Genomic DNA, 19,307 nt, shown 5'->3' with positions numbered 1-19,307 from the left:
TATATATCAAGCTGATATTTACATAAAATTATGCAGAAACTGCAATTTCTGCATAATTTTATGTATCGTACCTATGTACTAATAGCACAATGCAGGAGATTTCACAGAAATCTCCGGGAAAGTGTTAATTAGCATTCAGATTGCAGTCCCCATTATTGTCAATGGGGACTACGATCTGTCCCCTATGTACTAAACTCCAAAAAGCAAAACTTTTCAGAGTTTAGCCCCGGTAGTTTACACCATCTTCAGATGGTATAAACTACTGTTAGCCTATAGGGGCTCCCGGTGCAGAAGAGAGATCTTTCGACATCTCCCCCGCAGTCCCTGGCCAGTCCCGGAAGCTGACACTGTGCGCATGCGCAGTGTTAGCTTCCCCCGGGGAAGGCTTTCACTTCTGTGAAAGACTTCTCCAAAATGCCGAGGATATAATTTGTGGGGACAGCGGTTACCGCAACCGCTGTCCCTGAGAATTCCCCTTGGTACATAGCCGGGATATTTTCATAAAAAATATTCCTGGCGAGATGGATACATAATAATAGCGGCAGTGCCGCGATTATTAGTACATAGACCCCTAAATGTGATATGTTCTAGAAAAACTTTGTGCTTGTGTAATAGAATATTTTTGTACAGAAAAAACCTCCCAGTCAACCTATCTGTTTCTAAATATTTGTGAAGGTTTGCACACATTTTATATCAACAGCAATAGTGTATCAATGTATTAGAGCAGAGGTTCTCAAACTTGGTCCTCAGGACTCCAAACAGTGCATGTTTTCCAGGTCTCCTCACAGAATCACAAGTGAAATAATTATCTTCACCTGTGCATCTTTTAAAGTGTGTTAGTAATGCTGGGCATACACTATACAATTATCTGTCAGATATTTGTCCAATCTGGCTGGTTGAAATTAAAATCTGGTAATGTATGGAAAATAGACAAAAATGGTCGTTCAGACAAATTGGTTAAAACTAGAGATGTGCGGTTCGGTTATACTCAGATTTACTCAGATATGTTCGGTTCTCATAAACTGCATCATATTGGCTATCGCTGTCACGTGTTTTGGATAGCCAATAAAATAAATCCAAACTAATCCGAACTTGCGCTAATTTGGCGATAAGAACCGAATAAAACCGAACCCGAACATCTGTAGTTAAAACACACAAATTTAACCAATTTGAACAATTGTTTTTTGTCCGTTTTCCAGTGTTTAAAACCATATGATCGACTGTCATTTGCTCCCATAAATTACCAGGTTTTCATTCCAACCAGCCAGATTGGACAGATAATTGTATAGTGTATGCCCAGCATAAGTAATGAATACACCTGTGCACCTGCTGGGTGACGTGGAAAATGTGAACTGTGTAGGGTCCTGAGGACCGAGTTTGAGAACCTCTGTATTAGAGAGTATGAGCTCATATTTATCTCTATAAGTTCTGGGTGGGCCTCACACAGATTGTGGAAAGATGAGCAGTAACACTCCAAACCCAATTTCCTGGAGTGCTGTATTTTGCCCACCCTGGAATTTCAACATATCATTAAACATTTTATATTTAAATTGTACCTGCAGTGTTAACAGGCTGGACAACTATTCATAAGGATGCAACTTACTAAGAGCCAGTTCGATCACTGAGGCATAAGAGCACAGAGTGTTTGGCAATGTTCCTCATGCACCTGTGATGTCACCAGTTCAGCACACAAAATGGCTGCCTTCAGATATGCTACTCGCACATTAAATGAGGTACACTTGAGGAAATATGAGATGCAAAAGGATTTAGTCATATCAATGGAACCTAAGCTGAATAGCAGCTCTCTGTGCCAGGCAGCTGTTGGAAATGTGAATAAAAAGGAAGTTTCTTTACATTTTTGAAAAAAGATGCCTGAGAGTTCACCAAATTCTTCCACCTTTTTTGTGTTTTGAGTTTTACTGTTTATGTTCACCTAGACTGGTTCACCATGAGTATAAAAAGGAGTTCTGCACTATACATACAGTATGCTATGGAAACTGGGCTGAAAAGCCAGTGTCCAGCCAGAGGGAGATGGCAGGGGAACATTAATTTGCGCTTAATAGAGTTCCAATACAAACATTGTGTTAAGTGAGTAAAACCAAGGGTCTAAAAACTTTACTAGATACTATAGGTTTGGACATTGGACACATTTGTGCCACATTACCAGACTGATGTGTAATAACAATTAAGCTGGTGAAATTTCTGAGGGGGAAAAAAAAAAATTGGCTTCCACCTTTTAGTGGGATGAGTTGGCCTTATACCAGATTAGTACATCAGTGTCACGATCTGGTTATTTTCTAGATCTGGCTCGGGACCCTTAGGTCTGACTGATATGCATAGGAAATGAGGTGGCATAATGAAACTCTGGCTCATGAGTATGAACAGGAACTAGGTACACTGGCGACAGTGTAGCAACCACAGACTTGTGATATGCATGGATACTGGACTGGAACCAGGGTCAACAGACCAGGTCTGCTGGGCAACCCCTTGTCTAGTGACCTGTTAAGGCCAGCAAGACCAGAAATATATTCCAGCGACAAGGGCGACCCTTGGAATTCAGAATAGTATAGTACTGGTAGATAGGAACTCGGAACTCAAGCCAGGAATTGGAGTCTTATATAGTCGGAGTACAACTTGAGAAAGCTGGAACTCTGGTACAACTCTGATGCAAGACCTGGAACTGGATACCAGTGGGTAACTCAGAACGGAGAGTCAGGATAGGTAGCACAGCTACTGAACACCTCAGTGTACAGACTGTATACTGAACACTAGCCCTGGAACCAGCACCATTCTCTAAACTAGCCCAAGACAATAGCACACAGTGCAGGGAAGCCATTACAAGTCAGCACAATAGTATAACCCACGGGTTCTCAAACTTGTTCCTCAGGACCCCACACAGTGCATGTTTTCCAGGTCTCTTCACAGAATTAAGTGTAATAATTATAACCACCCGTGAATCTTTTTAAATGTGTCAGTGAGTAATGAATACACCTGTGCACCTGCTGGGTGACCTGGAAAATGTGACCTGTGTGGGGTCCTGAGGACTGAGTTTGAGAACCACTGGTATAACCTGGACAACCACTGAGCATGGAGTATAACAGCATAAGTAACTTGCATGCACTGTCCCAGCGGTATAATGGAGCTTGCTGGCTCAGCACTGATAGGTGACAGTACACAGGCAGATGAAAGTGATATACTTACTGGCTGAGATGAAGTGGTTAGTGCAGGCCTGTGTGCAGCATGGGAGCTGCGGTGCTGACAGGTAACAGAACACTGCTGCAAATGGATAGCAGGGCTGTATGCAACGTGGTATCTGCGGCGCTGACAGGTAACAGAACACTAAGGCAGATGGAACATAGGTCTGTATGCTGCGTGGGATCTATGGCGCTGACCGGAAACTGAATACTACAGTGGATTGACACAGGTCTGCATGCGGGATCGGTATGAAATACAGACAGTTGGGATCCCGATAGGGTTAACATACTGACACTTGTTGGTTGGTATAACCCTCCCCCTCTTCCTACCCTAACCCTCCCTCTTTGGTGCCTAACCCTAACCGCCCCCTTAAGTGCCTGAACCTAAGTTCCCCCTCCCCGCACCCTAAACCTAACCGTCCCCACTTAGTGCCTAACCCCTAACCCTCCCCCTAGTGCCTAACCCCTAGACTTAACCCTCCCCCCAACCCTGCCACTTACTGTACCTTCGGCATCCCGGCAATTGGAATGCTGGCACCAGGATTCTGACCGGCGTCTGTATTCCGGCGCCGGTAATGTAAGCGTCGGCATCCCGACCGCCGGGATCACTAACACATCCCCTGTATACAGCATGGAAGCTGCGGAGCTGACAGGTAATGGAAAACAGCGGCAGACGGACACAGGTCTGTATGCAGCGTGGAAGCTGCGGAGCTGACAGGTAATGGAACACAGCGGCAGATGGACACAGGTAATGGAATACTACGATAGATGGATACAGGTCTGTATGCAGTGTGGATGCTGCGGAGCTGACAGGTAACGGAACACTATGATTGATGGATACAGGTCTGTATGCAGTGTGGATGCTGCGGAGCTGACAGGTAACGGAACACAGCGGCAGATGGACACAGGTAATGGAATACTACGATAGATGGATACAGGTCTGTATGCAGTGTGGATGCTGCGGAGCTGACAGGTAACGGAACACTATGATCGATGGATACAGGTCTGTATGCAGCGTGGAAGCTGCGGAGCTGACAGGTAATGGAACACAGCGGCAGATAGACACAGGTCTTTATGCAGTGTGGACGCTGCGGTGCTGACAGGTAATGGAACACAGCGGCAGTGGACACAGGTCTTTATGCAGTGTGGACGCTGCGGTGCTGACAGGTAATGGAACACAGCGGCAGATGGACACAGGTCTTTATGCAGTGTGGACGCTGCGGTGCTGACAGGTAATGGAACACAGTGGCAGATGAATCACAGGGCTGTATGCAGCGATGACGGCAGGTGACTGATACTCAGCATAGATGGTAAATAGGGAGAACCCACGAAACAGCAGATGAAGTCACAGAGGACACGAACACAGGATACAGGCGTAAGCCTAAAGCCTTGAACTATCTGGGGTAGAAACACATTGTTCAGGCCATGGGTTGCTCACAGAAACTAGTTTAAATAGGAGCTGGTCAATAGCCATTGGTCTAGCTGAATTTGTATGTGAGTTTAGGTCCCATGAGGTCCTCAACTATGTAGCTCTGCAAACCATGCCCTGATCTACCCAAGCATGCCAAATTCTAACAATGCAACACCTCTTTTATGTTATACCGTACCCCTTTACGCCACTAAAAATAAGGACTGTCCCACAGAAATTGGGTTTGTTTTGTTGGTCGGTTCAGTATGTGACAATTGTTTTTAGTTTGTTCCTTATGTCTCAGTGATGTCATCATTACATGTTAAATTGATAACCTATATTATCATGTAGATAAAAGCCTGCTGCACACAATTTCCATGGACAATACCCGGTTTTCAAGATGTGTCACTGCAATATCCCTGTATTTCATTATTGATGAACCAAAGAAGACAATGCCTCTTTACATGCATATTACTTCTATCCTATTCTAACTATATGTTTGTATTCTCTTAGACTTCTAATTTAATATTTACTGAAGAATAATTAAAATGTGAAAAAAATGACGTTCTAGTAAATTTCATGAAACCTATGCCATTGCTCAGACTGATGAAGGTCCAACAACATCAGCTACAGCTGGTAGGTGAGTCACTATCTGATCTATGACATTCAGGGGGATTGTAGGAACTTGCCCCGTCATTAGTATCATTGTCCCAACTTGTAGTTATTTACATGATGTCATGAAACAACAAGTCATTGAAGGTTCTAATTCTGGACAGTCTACATCTTGATCATACTATGATGCAACTTATTTAAACAGGATTCTGCCACTTAAACTCAACACAGATGTCCCAAAATTATAGGAGGCTCCTCATAACAGTATTACATGCACCTGCTGGCCTTTATGTATTATATCCCACTTCAAACAGATCTGTGAACCAAAATGTGACATAATTAATAGTCTGTGACTGACACCTTAAAGCACAGAGAAATCTTTGAACATTGGTCGTGCAAACAGCAAATTATGACACATAAATATGAATGCGTGTTTGTGTCTTAGTTTTCCAAAACTCAAATGGCCCCCAGAGATCTATGCTATTTGTAAATATGACCCACTTGTCCGGACTGTCAACAAACAGAAACTCACTGTAATAATGATACAGTGAGACACTTCTGATGCTATTTAGGTTATAAACATATTTATAACTACTGTACAACTCTGCAGTCTACACCCATTCAATTACAATGCAGATTCCTGCTTTAATAGCCTATCTCTCTCTCTCTCTCTCTCTCCCATATTAAATAAAGGGCAGCCATACTGGTTGTTTCAAGAGAAAGTAAAAAAAAAAAAAGTGATAGTGACAACAAACGGAGGAAAACGATGTTACATCTGTAGATTATATTTGTGATTAATATGAGTAAAGTTTGTGTGGGTTCCCTCCGAGCCCTTCAGTTTCTTTCTGCAGTCTGATCGGTTAATTGGCTGCTGTCTAGAATGTACCCTAGTGTGCGTGTGTATATCTGTGAGCTCCTATGGGGGCAGTGACTGATGTGAATGATTTAATGATTTTATTCTATACAGCTCTGCGTAATAGGTGGCACTATATAAATAAGCAATAATGATGGGATGACTATATAAATAGTTGACTTAACACATTTAAGAATGAAAGGAAATCATTAGATTGTTGAAAATGAGAGATAGAAACAAATTATATGCACAGTTATAAATACACAGGATGTCACAAATATTTATCAAAAATTATACTTTATTGCTTTGAAAAACACTGTTATAAACACAAAGAGGAATATTTATGGAGGGAATTTACAGTATGCAATCATTGCCCTCAGGACCTTAAGGTAGCAGCACACATATTATACTGTATACATTGTCTCTTTCAGTGCCATTTCATTGTGTGTCAGTTCAATGATCTACATTGGCAGTGGAGGCAGAGTAGACTAATCTCGCTGACTAAGATTAACTATCCATTGGGAAGACCAGCATGAGCCTGAGCTGCCGGTTAAAACAACCTTTTACTGCAGTCTGCGTTCCATGAGGTTCTAAACCATCTTTGATCTTTGCCTGCATCATCAAGTGTTGTACATGCACTGTTTTTCAACCATAGCTTTGCATACAACCCAGCAGGAACCTACATGAAACAAGAATTAAAGTCTCTCTCTCTCTGTCTCAACTTTTCTAATCTGATCTTTTGTGTCTTAAATAATGGATGAGCATCACTTTATTGTGATAACGTGTTCAAATCAAGGTTAGCATCAAAAGATTCTTCAAAAAGTCCCTAGAGTAATATTGGTTTACCAGACATCACCTTCAAAGAGCACGAAACCAAATTGCCTGCCAGAGGTAATACTGTGTGACGTGCAGCTATTTGGGGTCAACAGGATTCAACATTCAGATGTGTCATGCTCAGCATGTTCTAGGAGGATCTGAGGTTTTTCCACTTGGAGTTGTCCAGAAAAAGAGGTGGGCAATATAGTTTTCTAGAGATTTACTGAAGAGCAGTTGTATGTGAGCCCTCCCTACCGGTTATCCTCTTGGATGCCAAGGAAAGACTTGATCACCATTCCAGGTTCTCACTTTTTATATGATATTTTTCCAGTGTACCCATAGTATCAGGTCTCTCTCTAGCACCCCTATACGTAAAGGCACTGCTTTCTCTTGCCCAGACTTCCATTCATCTTCTCTAACACAAACTCATTGTAGCAAAACCACTGGCTGTTTTTAAAACATCACTTCTTCACAGCTGCCATAGTCACTTTCTTCTTGATCTTGTGCATGATAAGTTGAATTGACCATTGGTGTAACACAACAGTTGGAATAGGAGGGATGTGCCACACTTAGTCTCACATTAAGCAGCCGGAACCCTTCCTCGTCTTGGCAAGACAGATCCTCTTTTTGGATAAGCTGTGAGGGATAGTAGCTGATTGCAGTGTACTGATCTTGGCAGGGGTTGGGCTGTGGGAGAAAGTCATCCAAGGTTCGGTTGCTATAACAAGGGGGGAGAGGGGCTCTCCTGTTGTTGGATGCTAATGGAAATGGGAAACCTCCAAATAAGGGCTCCTGTTCTGGTCCTCTTGGGAGAGGTGGGATAGGTGGAGCAGATGAAGAAGTCTTAGACTGTGGGTATCTTTGCAGCTCAGCAGGATTATAGTTGGGTGGCCAATATGATGAGTCTCCTGTATACACTAACACAAGAAAATAACCATATTAGAGCAAGTATGAAAAGTCTGAGGCTCAGGTACACATACAATAAATTTACTATTATGCATCTATTGGGCATATTACATCATAGGCCTTTTGGATATACTATTTTTTTTATATAGAACATTTCACACACATTTTCTTACTGTCCATACTGCCTCTATTACCTTTAGTGCTGCAAACATTCTAATGCTCTGATTGGCTCCAGGTTGGTCTACAGTACACCCTTAACCCTGTGAAAATTGGAATTCCCTGTTTGGCTATAGGTAGGTCTAGTTCTGCTAACATTATATTGCTCTAAATTAAAACAATAACAAATTGACGGTACTCACCCACCAGCGAAACACATCTAATACTGTCTTAGTCATACAGATTTGTATCACATATTCTATATTACATAAAGGATTGACCATACACAGTATGGTATGCAACATTTGTGACTATCCTGCAATACATTGTAGAGAAAGCCTAGGCATGATTCAGAATGCCTGAAATAGGCAAAGTAGGAAATGATCTATTAACTACTTTGCCCAGGAGTTGTTAACAATGCCAAATGTTTTATAGGTAATAAAGATGTCTCACAGTTCCACCCTGTCTACTGTAATGCAAAGATTTTATAGTGAGATATTAGGGCAGTGGAAAGAACAGTGTGTTTGTTACCAAGGAGGAAATGATAATAGTATTAATAACACCCCTCTAACCCTATCCTTAGCTGTAAAACTCTTATTAAACAATGATTTACGCATCACATGAAGAAGAGACAAGCCACACAATGCTTAGGCAATAAAGGTTAACAGTTTTGTTTTTTCCCACTTTGCATAAAAGTTTCAGGCATGTTCTAAAATACCTAACTTTTATCCACTTTGGTTGTTATATATATATTAAAAAAATGTGATGGAATATATTAGAAAGCATCTTTGATAGCCGCCTGGGGTGCATAAATGCTTTGCAATATTTCATTAGTCATGTGTTTGGGTAGAGCAATATTATTATAATTATTTTTCTGATTGGCTGACAACTTTAATTTATCTGTATTTTATGGTTGTTTGCAGTGTTTTATTATAACATATGGGCTGAAGTGGGGAGATAGAAAGCAGCTTGGAAGAAAATGTGCTTATTGTGCTGTGATACAGCTCAGAAAGGAAGGATTGCAGCAGGGTCGGTCTGGCCCACCTTGATATCAGGGAGTTCCCTGGTGGGCCCCGCTCGCTGAGGGCCACAGTGGGTTATAAAATGGCTGGGTGGTACCACTGCTCAGAGACCAGAGTTTTGAGGAGAAAGACTTGTCACTCCCTTCCTCCATAGTGACAGCTCTGTCTCTATCCTGGTACAGTGCCTATCCACTCTGGATGTAGAGGGACTTGCAAGAGTACTTGCCAAAATGTAATTATTCTCCCCAGGGGGAGCTGATCACTGAATGGTTTTAGAAGGGTGAGTGAAGGAGTGCCATAAATTATTGTGGGGTGGTAGTTGTACCAGACTTTTCATTGTTCAGACACCAAAGGATACCAAATGCTAGTTTGGCTAAAGAGCTTCATCAGGGTGAGGACACGTCTTCAAACAATGGCATCACCACAACACTGCCACTCTGAGCTTACTGACATGGGGCGTAAAGATGTGATTTGCGTTAGGTATAATTTTGCTGTCAGGACACGCTCTTATTTATATGTTTTTCTATATAATGTATTTTCTATGTATATGTCATGTGAAGCTAAAATGTGTTTTAAACTAATATATACTGACTTTAAAAAAACAATGACACACATGAAGCAACAGGTGTTTGATAATTAGTGAAGGAAATGAATAGGAGTGGCTATTTAAGGTCTGGGACCAGAAGATGACATTCTCATTGCTAAAGCCTATGCAGGAGGAGGCGAATTACCTGGGCACTTTTGCTTACGGATTTTATGATCACTTACGATGGTATACACTACAATGAAGTCAGGACGATTTTCAGTAACGACACATCGTCTACATCATCTAGTGTGTACGCACATTTGCACGTTCCCCGAGACGACATACGAGAGTGAGACGACATAAGAGAATAGACCGGTCTCTTACTGTTATCTTCCATACTACATAGCCCCACCGCCGCTTGGCCCCCTTTGATTGGAAGGCGCATGCGCACAGGGCACATGCCTTTAGCCTCTATGAAAAACAGCACTGGGCTCCTTTATCTCCTTGCCGGGGCAGACCTTACTGCTAGGTCTGTCCGGCCACCCCAAAAAAATGTAAATACAGAAATATAAGGAAAGTGAAAAGCGGCAAATTTTTTTTGCTGATTTTTGCCTTCCTGTTTAAATAGAACCCTGAACATTTGATCATACAAAGGTTGCAGTGGATGCTTGGAGATGATGTCATCTCCAAGCGCCACTGAGCCAGCCAATTGGAACCATTTAGGCATGACCTGGGTTATGCCATTCAGACTAAAAAGTGACCCGAGCAGGGTCAGCCCCTTGCACACCCGGGTTAGTGCACTTGTTTTTTTTAATCATTTTAAAAATGTTGGGGTCTATTCATGTAGAACATGAAGTGGCTACTAAAAGATAACACTATATATCGCATCACATCGATGCGATATATAGTGAAGTTTAGTAGCCATTCATGTACATTTACCTGTCCGATATATTCCTGCGCTGTCCGGCTCCTCCGCGAACCCTGTAGCGCAGTGAAAAGACAGACCTGCTCCTCACTGTCCATGCCCGGCGTCTGAGAGCAACTGGTCACGTCAGACCTGCTGCTATGGATGCTGGGAAAAGGAGCGGAGCCAGCGCCGAATGCCGGACAGAGAGCAGGGATGCAGCTTCCCTGCTGTGTCAGGCTTGCGGTAACAGATAACACTATCCTCAGATGGCGAATCTGTACCGCAGGAGGGGACGGGAAGCTGAGCTTTCCGTTCCTTCATGAATCGCAGGCATTACAGGCATGGAGCCCTGATTTCAGCTAAACAGGGCTCTTCTCTGCTTCTAGTTGTCACTGAATGCAGCACTGGCACTGATATCATACAGTATGTGCTAATTACAGAGTCTTCCACTCCCAGAAATTGCTAACAAAGGTAGCACGATCACCCCTAACATTCCTAATGCTCAGAAAGAGCAAGGGCTGTCAGTCAGTAACATGTGTGTGCACTGTGGTGAATTCCAAGGCCCTGTGCGGTGAGCAAGTGAGGACAAGTAGAACCACTGTCACCATTACTCACACCATCCAACAGGTGTCTAGAAGAGTATCTCAAGCCTAGTCATAGCACTGTGGCTGACAGTACTACGTGTTATACTTCTGTAAATTAAATATATATGATGTGTGACCATAAGGAAATGTTTTACTGTTCAGCGTATTAGCCGAAGTGTCTGTGAAAGCTAGTGCCAAATGTAATAGGCCATGATTTGTGGAAGCCGGCACCATACCGGCGAAATGGTCCCTAGATTTAAAGCGGCAATTAGTTTATAGGTAAAACCAACCTGGTTTAGCCTTTAAACTAATTGCTGCTTTAAATCTTCTCACTGGATCCATGCCGCTCCAGCAAATAGCTGGCTATTATATTTGGCCCAATATGTTTAACATAGATTATGTCCTGAATTTATCTTAGTTCCTGTTTATTTACATAGATCTAAAATGTTTGCAGATCTGTACATGCACAGGAACCGCAATGCACATGTTCAGATCTGTTTCTGCGTTGGTCGCAGTGCACCAAAAGCCGCAGCAGGATTGACATGCTACTGGTGTTTGGAGGTGGCAACAGTGTGGCGATGGAGAGCGCACCAGAAACCGATGCACGCCGGCCACGCCTCCTTATAAAAAAAATATATATAAAAAACAGTATTTGCTGCGGGAGGCAATCAGTGTGATGGCTACCCCTCCCCACACAGCCAGTGGAGACTGCTGCTACTGTTCAGAGTTAGCAGCCTCCCTAGACACACCACAGCTCAGCAGCGTGTGCTGGGCTGGCGAGACACAGGCTGCTGGCAATGACAGGTAAGGGGGGGGCAGACGGTAGACCCAGGCTTGGTGGATGGGCCCAGCAGGGGCGGAGCCCCAATGGCTAATGACTGCTGCAGTCTGCATATGTGTAACGTTGATGGTTTCCCACCAATTTTTTTTTTAAATATCGACTATTGATGGACAAGTTAAGATTGTGTCTATATAACCATCTGTACTGTAACAGTTATGTTTGTGTGAGGCAGATCTATATGTGAGAAAAGATATTGTCAGAAAGGAAAAATTATAATAGTAGAAAAGTCTGTTGTAAATGATACATCCACATATCTAGTTTCAAGTATATCAGTAAAGAAGGCATTGTCCTTATCTAATCGGTAGGAAGGGCCTTTTTTATAAATAGAAGAGACAGCTATATTAATAATAGGTAATAGGTGCATGCTTTTTTGTTTTTACTATTTTGCACAGGGAAAATCTTTTTATTAAAAGTTCCAAAGCTCTAAAATCCAGTAAAATCAGGATTTATGGCCTGTTTCAGAGGTGGATGTGATGTCGATGTCGGACACGGTTGATCTTTAAAGTCTGCACATGCGTCTGGATGGTTAGCGCCGAGGACACAGAACAAGTGTTCCTTGGAGGTAACGGGTGTGGCTAACCAGATGTGGGCGTGTCGCAAGCGTGTCATAGTCAGCTACGGGAATTTTTTCCCGCAGTTGCACTGATTTCGGCGCCCATATTCAGACACATAATCTGTGCCTCCACCGGGCTGGTGTGGCTTTAGCAGAAAGGCGCAGCCACGCTGTGTAAAAAATGCATTCATGTCTGCATTAGCGTTCACCTCTGAATCAAAGCTCCCTTCCTGGTGATGAATATTGTCGGCAGTGGCCGTTACCGAGGACTTTCATGCGCTGCTTCCCCGTGCAAAGAATGATTGTGCTTGGAGACTGTAATAGTGTCCTAAACCTGTAGTTTACTGTTATATTTAGAGCTTGATAATTCTTTGTATAAAGAATATATGCTATTCTCCTAATGACTGATTGCCGTTATTAAGTTATCTGTTATACAGTATGACATTTGATGCAATAACACAAGCACTTACTGTTTTCTTCACAATCCCAGTTATTTTTGATGATAGACTCATTGTCTGAGCTGGATGGAGGTGCTGGTGGTAGGTTGGGAGCCACACTGCAGATGACAGGTCCTCGAGTCACCTGTGGTTTGCAGAAAGTAAGTAGCTCTGGGACAGTGTTCCTATGTGGCTGACCTTCAGCGTCCAACTGATTGCGAGCTGCAGGGCTGAGAATGTTAAGTTCTATCGGTGGGCCTTGGGTGCCCACTCCTATGTCTCTGGATATATAGTGTTTGAGGTCTGGATCCTCCTGAGCAGCTGGTTTGTGGCTCCCAGCTCGTTGGCACATGCGCTTTCTGAAGATGACAAACAGCCCCACTAAGAAAAAGACTGCAAGGACCCCTCCAAGGATCTCTACAATCTCCTGGGCTCCAGAAATAAGGAACTCCTTATTATTTTCATGCATACCCCTCTCCGCACATACTTGTCCTCTGTTAACATCACTACAATTGCACATGCTGCTGGGGTTGCATAGGTCAGTCTCCCCACATGTGCTATCCTGACAGTTGCTGATAGCATTCTGGCATCTGTAAAGAAAGGGAAATGTACATATATATATATATATATATATATGTATAATACAAGCATTACAATTAGATGCACAACAAATAAATGTATTTTAGGCAAATACCAGATTTTGTTCCACAGCTAGTTCCCAAACCCAAATATGTATATTATTATTAAATAGGAAGTGCCAATTGTATTCCATTTCCTGTAAAAGGTTTATGCTTTCAGAGGTCAATGTTTCATATAACCTTATTTCCCTTACCCCTTCCACCCCCCCTCCCTTTTTTTTAATCTGTATACAACATGGATGTCCAGTAGGCAGAGCTCTACCTAGAAAAAGTGATTAGTGTACCAAGTTTGCAGTTCATCTGGTTGGAAACTGCTAAACACATGGATATGTAACACACACATTTTTTTTACTTTGCATTAGAACTCTTAGACCCCTATGTACTAAGCCTTGGTGAGAAAGTGGATGGAGATAAAATACCAACCAATCATCTCCTAACTGTCACTTTACAGGCTGTGTTTGAAAAATTACAGGAGCTGATTGGTTGGTACTTTATTTGCATGCCTTTTATCACTCTGCAAGGCTTAGTACATTGACCCCCTAGTCTTCTAAACAGTCCACTGCTGACAGATACCTCTAATACAGAATAGAATCAGATAGAGAGCCTCAGATAGAGAGGCTATTTGTCTATTAAATTCAGTTTACAAATATATATATATAGTCGACACGGAATGGCACTCCAATACATACAACATTGGCCAAGGTGTGTTGCATATGGGTAGATACAGGAAGTGAGAAGCAATCGGCACTCCGTTTGAGTGCCGCTTGCTTCTCGCTTCATATATATATATATATATATATATATATAAATATATATATATACAAGGCTATTTTTCTGGATAAATAGCTTCAGGAACTGGGGGTGGAGCTACTACAGGTTGAGTCTCCCATATCCAAAATGCTTGGGACCAAGGGTATTTTGGATATCGGAATATTTCGTATTTTGGAATATGTGCATACCATAATGAAATATCTTGGGAATGGGACCCCAAAATACACACAGAATGCATTTATGTGTTATATACACCTTTTACACACAGCCTGCAGGTCATTTTATACAATATTTTCAATAATTTTGTGGCTCAAGCAAAGTTTGTGTACATACATGAAATTCATTTATGTTTCATATACACCTTATACACAAAGCCTGAAGGTAATTTTATACAATATTTTTAATAATTTGTGCCTTAGACAAAGTCTGTGTACATTGAACCATCAAAAATCAAAGGTTTCATTATCTCAGTCATGCCAAAATAATTCTGTATTTTGGAATAATTGGATATGGGAGACTCAACCTGTATAGATAAACAATTATTTATAAGTATTATCTAGAAGGCAGTCGCTTAAAAGGGACTTTAAAATTAATCTTATCTTAAGGAAAATACATTTTGGCCCAGGACATTGCATCATAGTCAAAGAGAGGAACTGAGTTTCTGCCTGGTCCGACTGAAAAATAGCACTATATATATACAGTCAGGTCCATAAATATTATGACATTGACAGAATTTTCACATTTTGTCCTCTATTCACAACCACAATGGCTTTGAAATGAAACAAACAAGATGTGATTTAACTGCAGACTTTCAGATTTAATTTGAGGGTAATTACATCCAAATCGGGTGAACGGTGTAGGAATTACAACGGTTTCTATATGTGCCTCCCACTTTTTAAGGGGCCAAAAGTAATGGGACAAACTAAACAATCCTAAATCTAACTTTCACTTTTTAATAATTTGTTGCAAATCCTTTGCAGGCAATTACAGCCTGAAGTCTGGAACGCATAGACATCACCAGACGCTGGGTTTCATCCCTGGTGATGCTCTACCGGGCCTCTACTGCAAATGTCTTCAGTTTCTGCTTGTTCTTGGGGCATTTTCCCTTCAGTTTTGTCTTCATCAAGTGAAATGCATGCTCAATCGGATTCAGGTCCACTTTTTAGCCTTAAAAAAACTCTTTGGTTGCTTTTGCAGTATGCTTCGGGTCATTGTCCATCTGCACTGTGAAGCGCTGTCCAATGAGTTCTGAAGTATTTGACTGAATATGAGCATATAATATTGCCCGAAACACTTCAGAATTCATTCTGCTGCTTTTGTCAGCAGTCACATCATCAATAAATACAAGGGAACCAGTTCCATTGGCAGCTATACATGCCCACGCCATGACACTACCACCACCATGCTTCACTGATGAGGTGGTATGTTTTGGATCATGAGCAGTTCCTTTCCTTCTCTTCTCTTCCCATCACTCTGGTACAAGTTGATCTTTGTCTCATCTGTCAATAGGATGTTGTTCCAGAACTGTAATGGCTTTTTTAGATGTTGTTTGGCAAACTCTAATCTGGTCTTCCTGTTTTTGTGGCTCACCAATGGTTTACATCTTGTGGTGAACCCTCTATATTCACTCTTGTGAAGTCTTCTCTTGATTGTTGACTTTGACACATATACATCTACCTCCTGGAGAGTGTTCTTGATTTGGCCAACTGTTGTGAAGGGGTTTTTCTTCACCAGGGAAATAATTATTTTGTCATCCACCACAGTTGTTTTCCGTGGTCTTCTGGGTCTTTTGGTGTTGCTGAGCTCTCCGATGCGTTCTTTCTTTTTAAGAATGTTCCAAACAGTTGATTTGGCCACACCTAATGTTTTTGATATCTCTCTGATGGGTTTGTTTTAATTTTTCAGCCTAATGATGGCTTGCTTCACTGATAGTGACAGTTCTTTGGATCTTATATTGAGAGTTGACATCAACTGATTCCAAATGCAAATGTCACACCTAGAATCAGCTCCAGACCTTTTAGCTGCTTAATTGATAATTAAATAACGAGGGAATAGCCCACACCTGTCCATGAAATAGCTTTTGAGTTGATAGTCCCATTACTTTTGGCCCCTTAAACAGTGGGAGGCACATATTGAAACTGTTGTAATTCCTACACCGTTCACCCGATTTGGATATACTTACCCTCAAATTAAATCTGGAAGTCTGCAGTTAAAGCACATCTTGTTTGTTTCATTTCAAAACCATTGTGGTGGTGAATAGAGGCCAAAATCTGAAAATTCTGTCAATGTCCCAATATTTATGGACCTGACTGTATATATATATATATATATATATATATATATAAATGTTATTGAGACACAGACATAAATAATGATGGGCTTTCCATAGTGTCTTGTAGAACTGTACAGTACAACATCACTGGACATGAAAGAGACAGTCTTACCTATCACCCTGATATCCTGGAGGGCAGCTACAGGTGAACCCATTGGACAGAGATGTACAGATTCTACCCTGGAGGCAAGGGGATGCAGCACATTGGTCCATGCTCAGGTCACAATACGGACCAATAAATGGAGAATGGCAGAGACACGAGTACCCTGCAGGAGTGATGACAATGTTTAGTGCTTACATGATAATATCAGTTAATGACATATAAAACCTCCATCAGTCTTATCTTTATCAAGCTTTTACCTCCATTGGGCATCTCTGCACACATACTGCTGCTTAGGCATGGTTCCTGGCTACAGGCTTGGGTGTGATCACAACAATCTGTAATTCCCTTCTGCTGTACAGCTTGGCCTAGGCTTGCCACTGCTTGCCCATTAATACTGATGCTGTCCATACAGCCTTGGAATCCTTGGAGCACATGGTCGGACTCTTGTAGGAATGCGCCGATGATCAGCTGAGATGAATGACCAGGGCAGGGTGGTAGAGGCTGCTCGGTTTCAATGCCATCCACATGGAACATGACGGTGAAGCCAGTCACATCCAGAATAATATTGTGCAAAGCCCCATCATTTACCAGTTTCTCCAGAAACAGCTCCTGAGTGGTGATTCCGTGGCATTTATGCTTATAATGCATGTAACCATTATTAAGCTATAATAGGAGAGAAAAAAAATTCAAGATTAAAAGGGAAAACTTTACAATATTTTGAATCACATACATGTCTCTTCCATAATGATTGGGGCATAATACAATTTCAGTGTTACTAAAATTCCAGAGAGAACAGCTACATGTCACGTATATAAGAATGAGCAGTTCACATATAATGTTAACTATAATACACTGTTCTAATTAGTAGGTGAAGTGTTCACTCTAGTTATATGGTATACTATCAGGGGCATATTAATGCCCAAGGAGGCACCATCTTCCAAGTGATAGTCGGGAAGATGGCATATGTGCACAAGAGAGCAAAGGCTCTAGCATAGTGCCAGAGTTTTTGCACCCACAGTGCGCGGCATCATCTTCCCGAAGATTTTACTGGAAAGATGGCGCTACGGAGGAGGAGGTACACACTTGTAGGAGCAAGGTATGTATACCCAGGGGCACCTTGCACCCATTATAAATACACCTATGTATACAATGTTTATTTACTAACTCAGCACAATTGTGTATTATCTCCTATGACATCAATCAACAGTTTTCTAATTGTCTAACTTGCACTAGATCTAACAAAGTAATTGCTGAATGGTTGCTAGGGGTAACTGTTTATTTGTTCATTCTTAAAACTGCAGTTGAGACATCCATCCCAGTTGGAAATCAGACACTCATATGGAACTGTCTCAAGTCCAGCTTTTAAGGATATCCATGCTTGAGCGCAGATGGTTACACCAAATTGACTGAGGTACTAATTAAGCCACCTGTGCTCAAGTCTCGTTCCTGCATCTACTGGCTACTCCCTACTTTACAAGGCCCAACTCCTCCTACTCAAATGCTGCCATCCTGCTCATCACGCCTGTACACTCCTGCATTATATGTGTATTTTATTACTGGAAGACAGCAGGGAAATTTATAACCGGGATGTACAAATCATGGTACTATAAATTGTGGGATTTTATTTTAAAAAATGTGAGAACTTTTTAAAGTACACAACCATAACATTAAATATCATTCTAATGAACAGGGGCACACCTAGGGTGTTTCCAGTTGCCCAGAAACTCCTCCGATGCTCTTATTACCACCTCTACCTCCAGTCTGCAGAGGCTGTAATTGATCTCACCAGAATTTTCCCTAGTCTGGTGGCCCCAGAGATGTCATTGGCCTTCAGAAGAAGGCAGGGAGCCTGTGCAGCGTCTTTCTCATGACTTCTACAAGAAAGCTCCCTCCCCACCACACACTATTACTTGGACATTTCCCCCTAGAAGCCTGCACTTCTATATAATCAATTGCACCCTAGCTCTATTTTTCCCAGTTGTGTCTTCATGAATTATGTTCTGGAACCAGGATAGCAACTCCCAAACCATTGCTATATTGGAAGCAGTTAATAGCCAGTATTTATAATCAACATTCACTAGCACAGATATTCTTTCCATCATTTCCATTCATGTCTGCTATAGCTCCTTGTATGTGTAACTTAATATCATCCCCAATTAATTTTCCTGTAGACCGTTAATTTTGACAAAAAAAAGAAATAAAAAATAACAAAAATGATTACAGTAAAAAGAAGAAGCACGCAGAAACAGAACCAGCAAGTAATGCACAGCACAGAAATGAATTAATGTAGGGAGTGAACAATAAAGCAAAATATATAGTAATGGACTCAGATCTGCTGCAAGTCTAATGCTGGTTACACACTGCACGATATATCGTTCGTACAGCCGAGGAATGAGATATTGTTCAGTACATCTGTGTGTACACACAATATGAAAGACGTTCACAGATATATGGTGTCGGCTGTGCAGCACAGGAGATGCGATATATCTGGGCAGGCAAGATTAAATGCCTACTCAGTTGTGATGTTTGTCCAGAGCGGTCAATTGATAAGTGTGTATGCTTACCAAATCGGTCAGCGGGACTCTCATTTTCGGAGGTTTGACTGCATTCCCCATATGTATCAAGCTCAAGAAAGCTAAACTTTCCGC

At 41.8% G+C, this 19,307-nt stretch overlaps 1 protein-coding gene across 1 annotated transcript in view; it reads right to left on the bottom strand.

The window, feature by feature from the left end:
• Positions 1-6,372: 6,372 nt before the first annotated feature.
• The window catches only part of FAT2 (FAT atypical cadherin 2), a 95,804-nt gene continuing 82,869 nt past the window's right edge, over positions 6,373-19,307 (bottom strand). Inside the window, exons 20-23 of the mRNA XM_088447182.1 lie at positions 16,917-17,322; positions 16,669-16,822; positions 12,849-13,405; positions 6,373-7,800 (exon numbers count right to left, since the gene is read on the bottom strand). Coding sequence (XP_088303308.1) covers positions 7,337-7,800; positions 12,849-13,405; positions 16,669-16,822; positions 16,917-17,322 — 1,581 coding nt within the window. The 3' untranslated portion in view covers positions 6,373-7,336. The remainder of the gene's footprint in view (positions 7,801-12,848; positions 13,406-16,668; positions 16,823-16,916; positions 17,323-19,307) is intronic.

The sequence above is a fragment of the Taudactylus pleione genome, unplaced genomic scaffold (assembly GCF_031769625.1).
Source record: "Taudactylus pleione unplaced genomic scaffold, aTauple2 ptg000422l, whole genome shotgun sequence".
Taxonomy (NCBI): Eukaryota; Metazoa; Chordata; class Amphibia; order Anura; family Myobatrachidae; genus Taudactylus; species Taudactylus pleione.
Note: the sequence above shows the minus strand (reverse complement) of the source record. Positions and strands in the feature narration are given on the sequence as shown.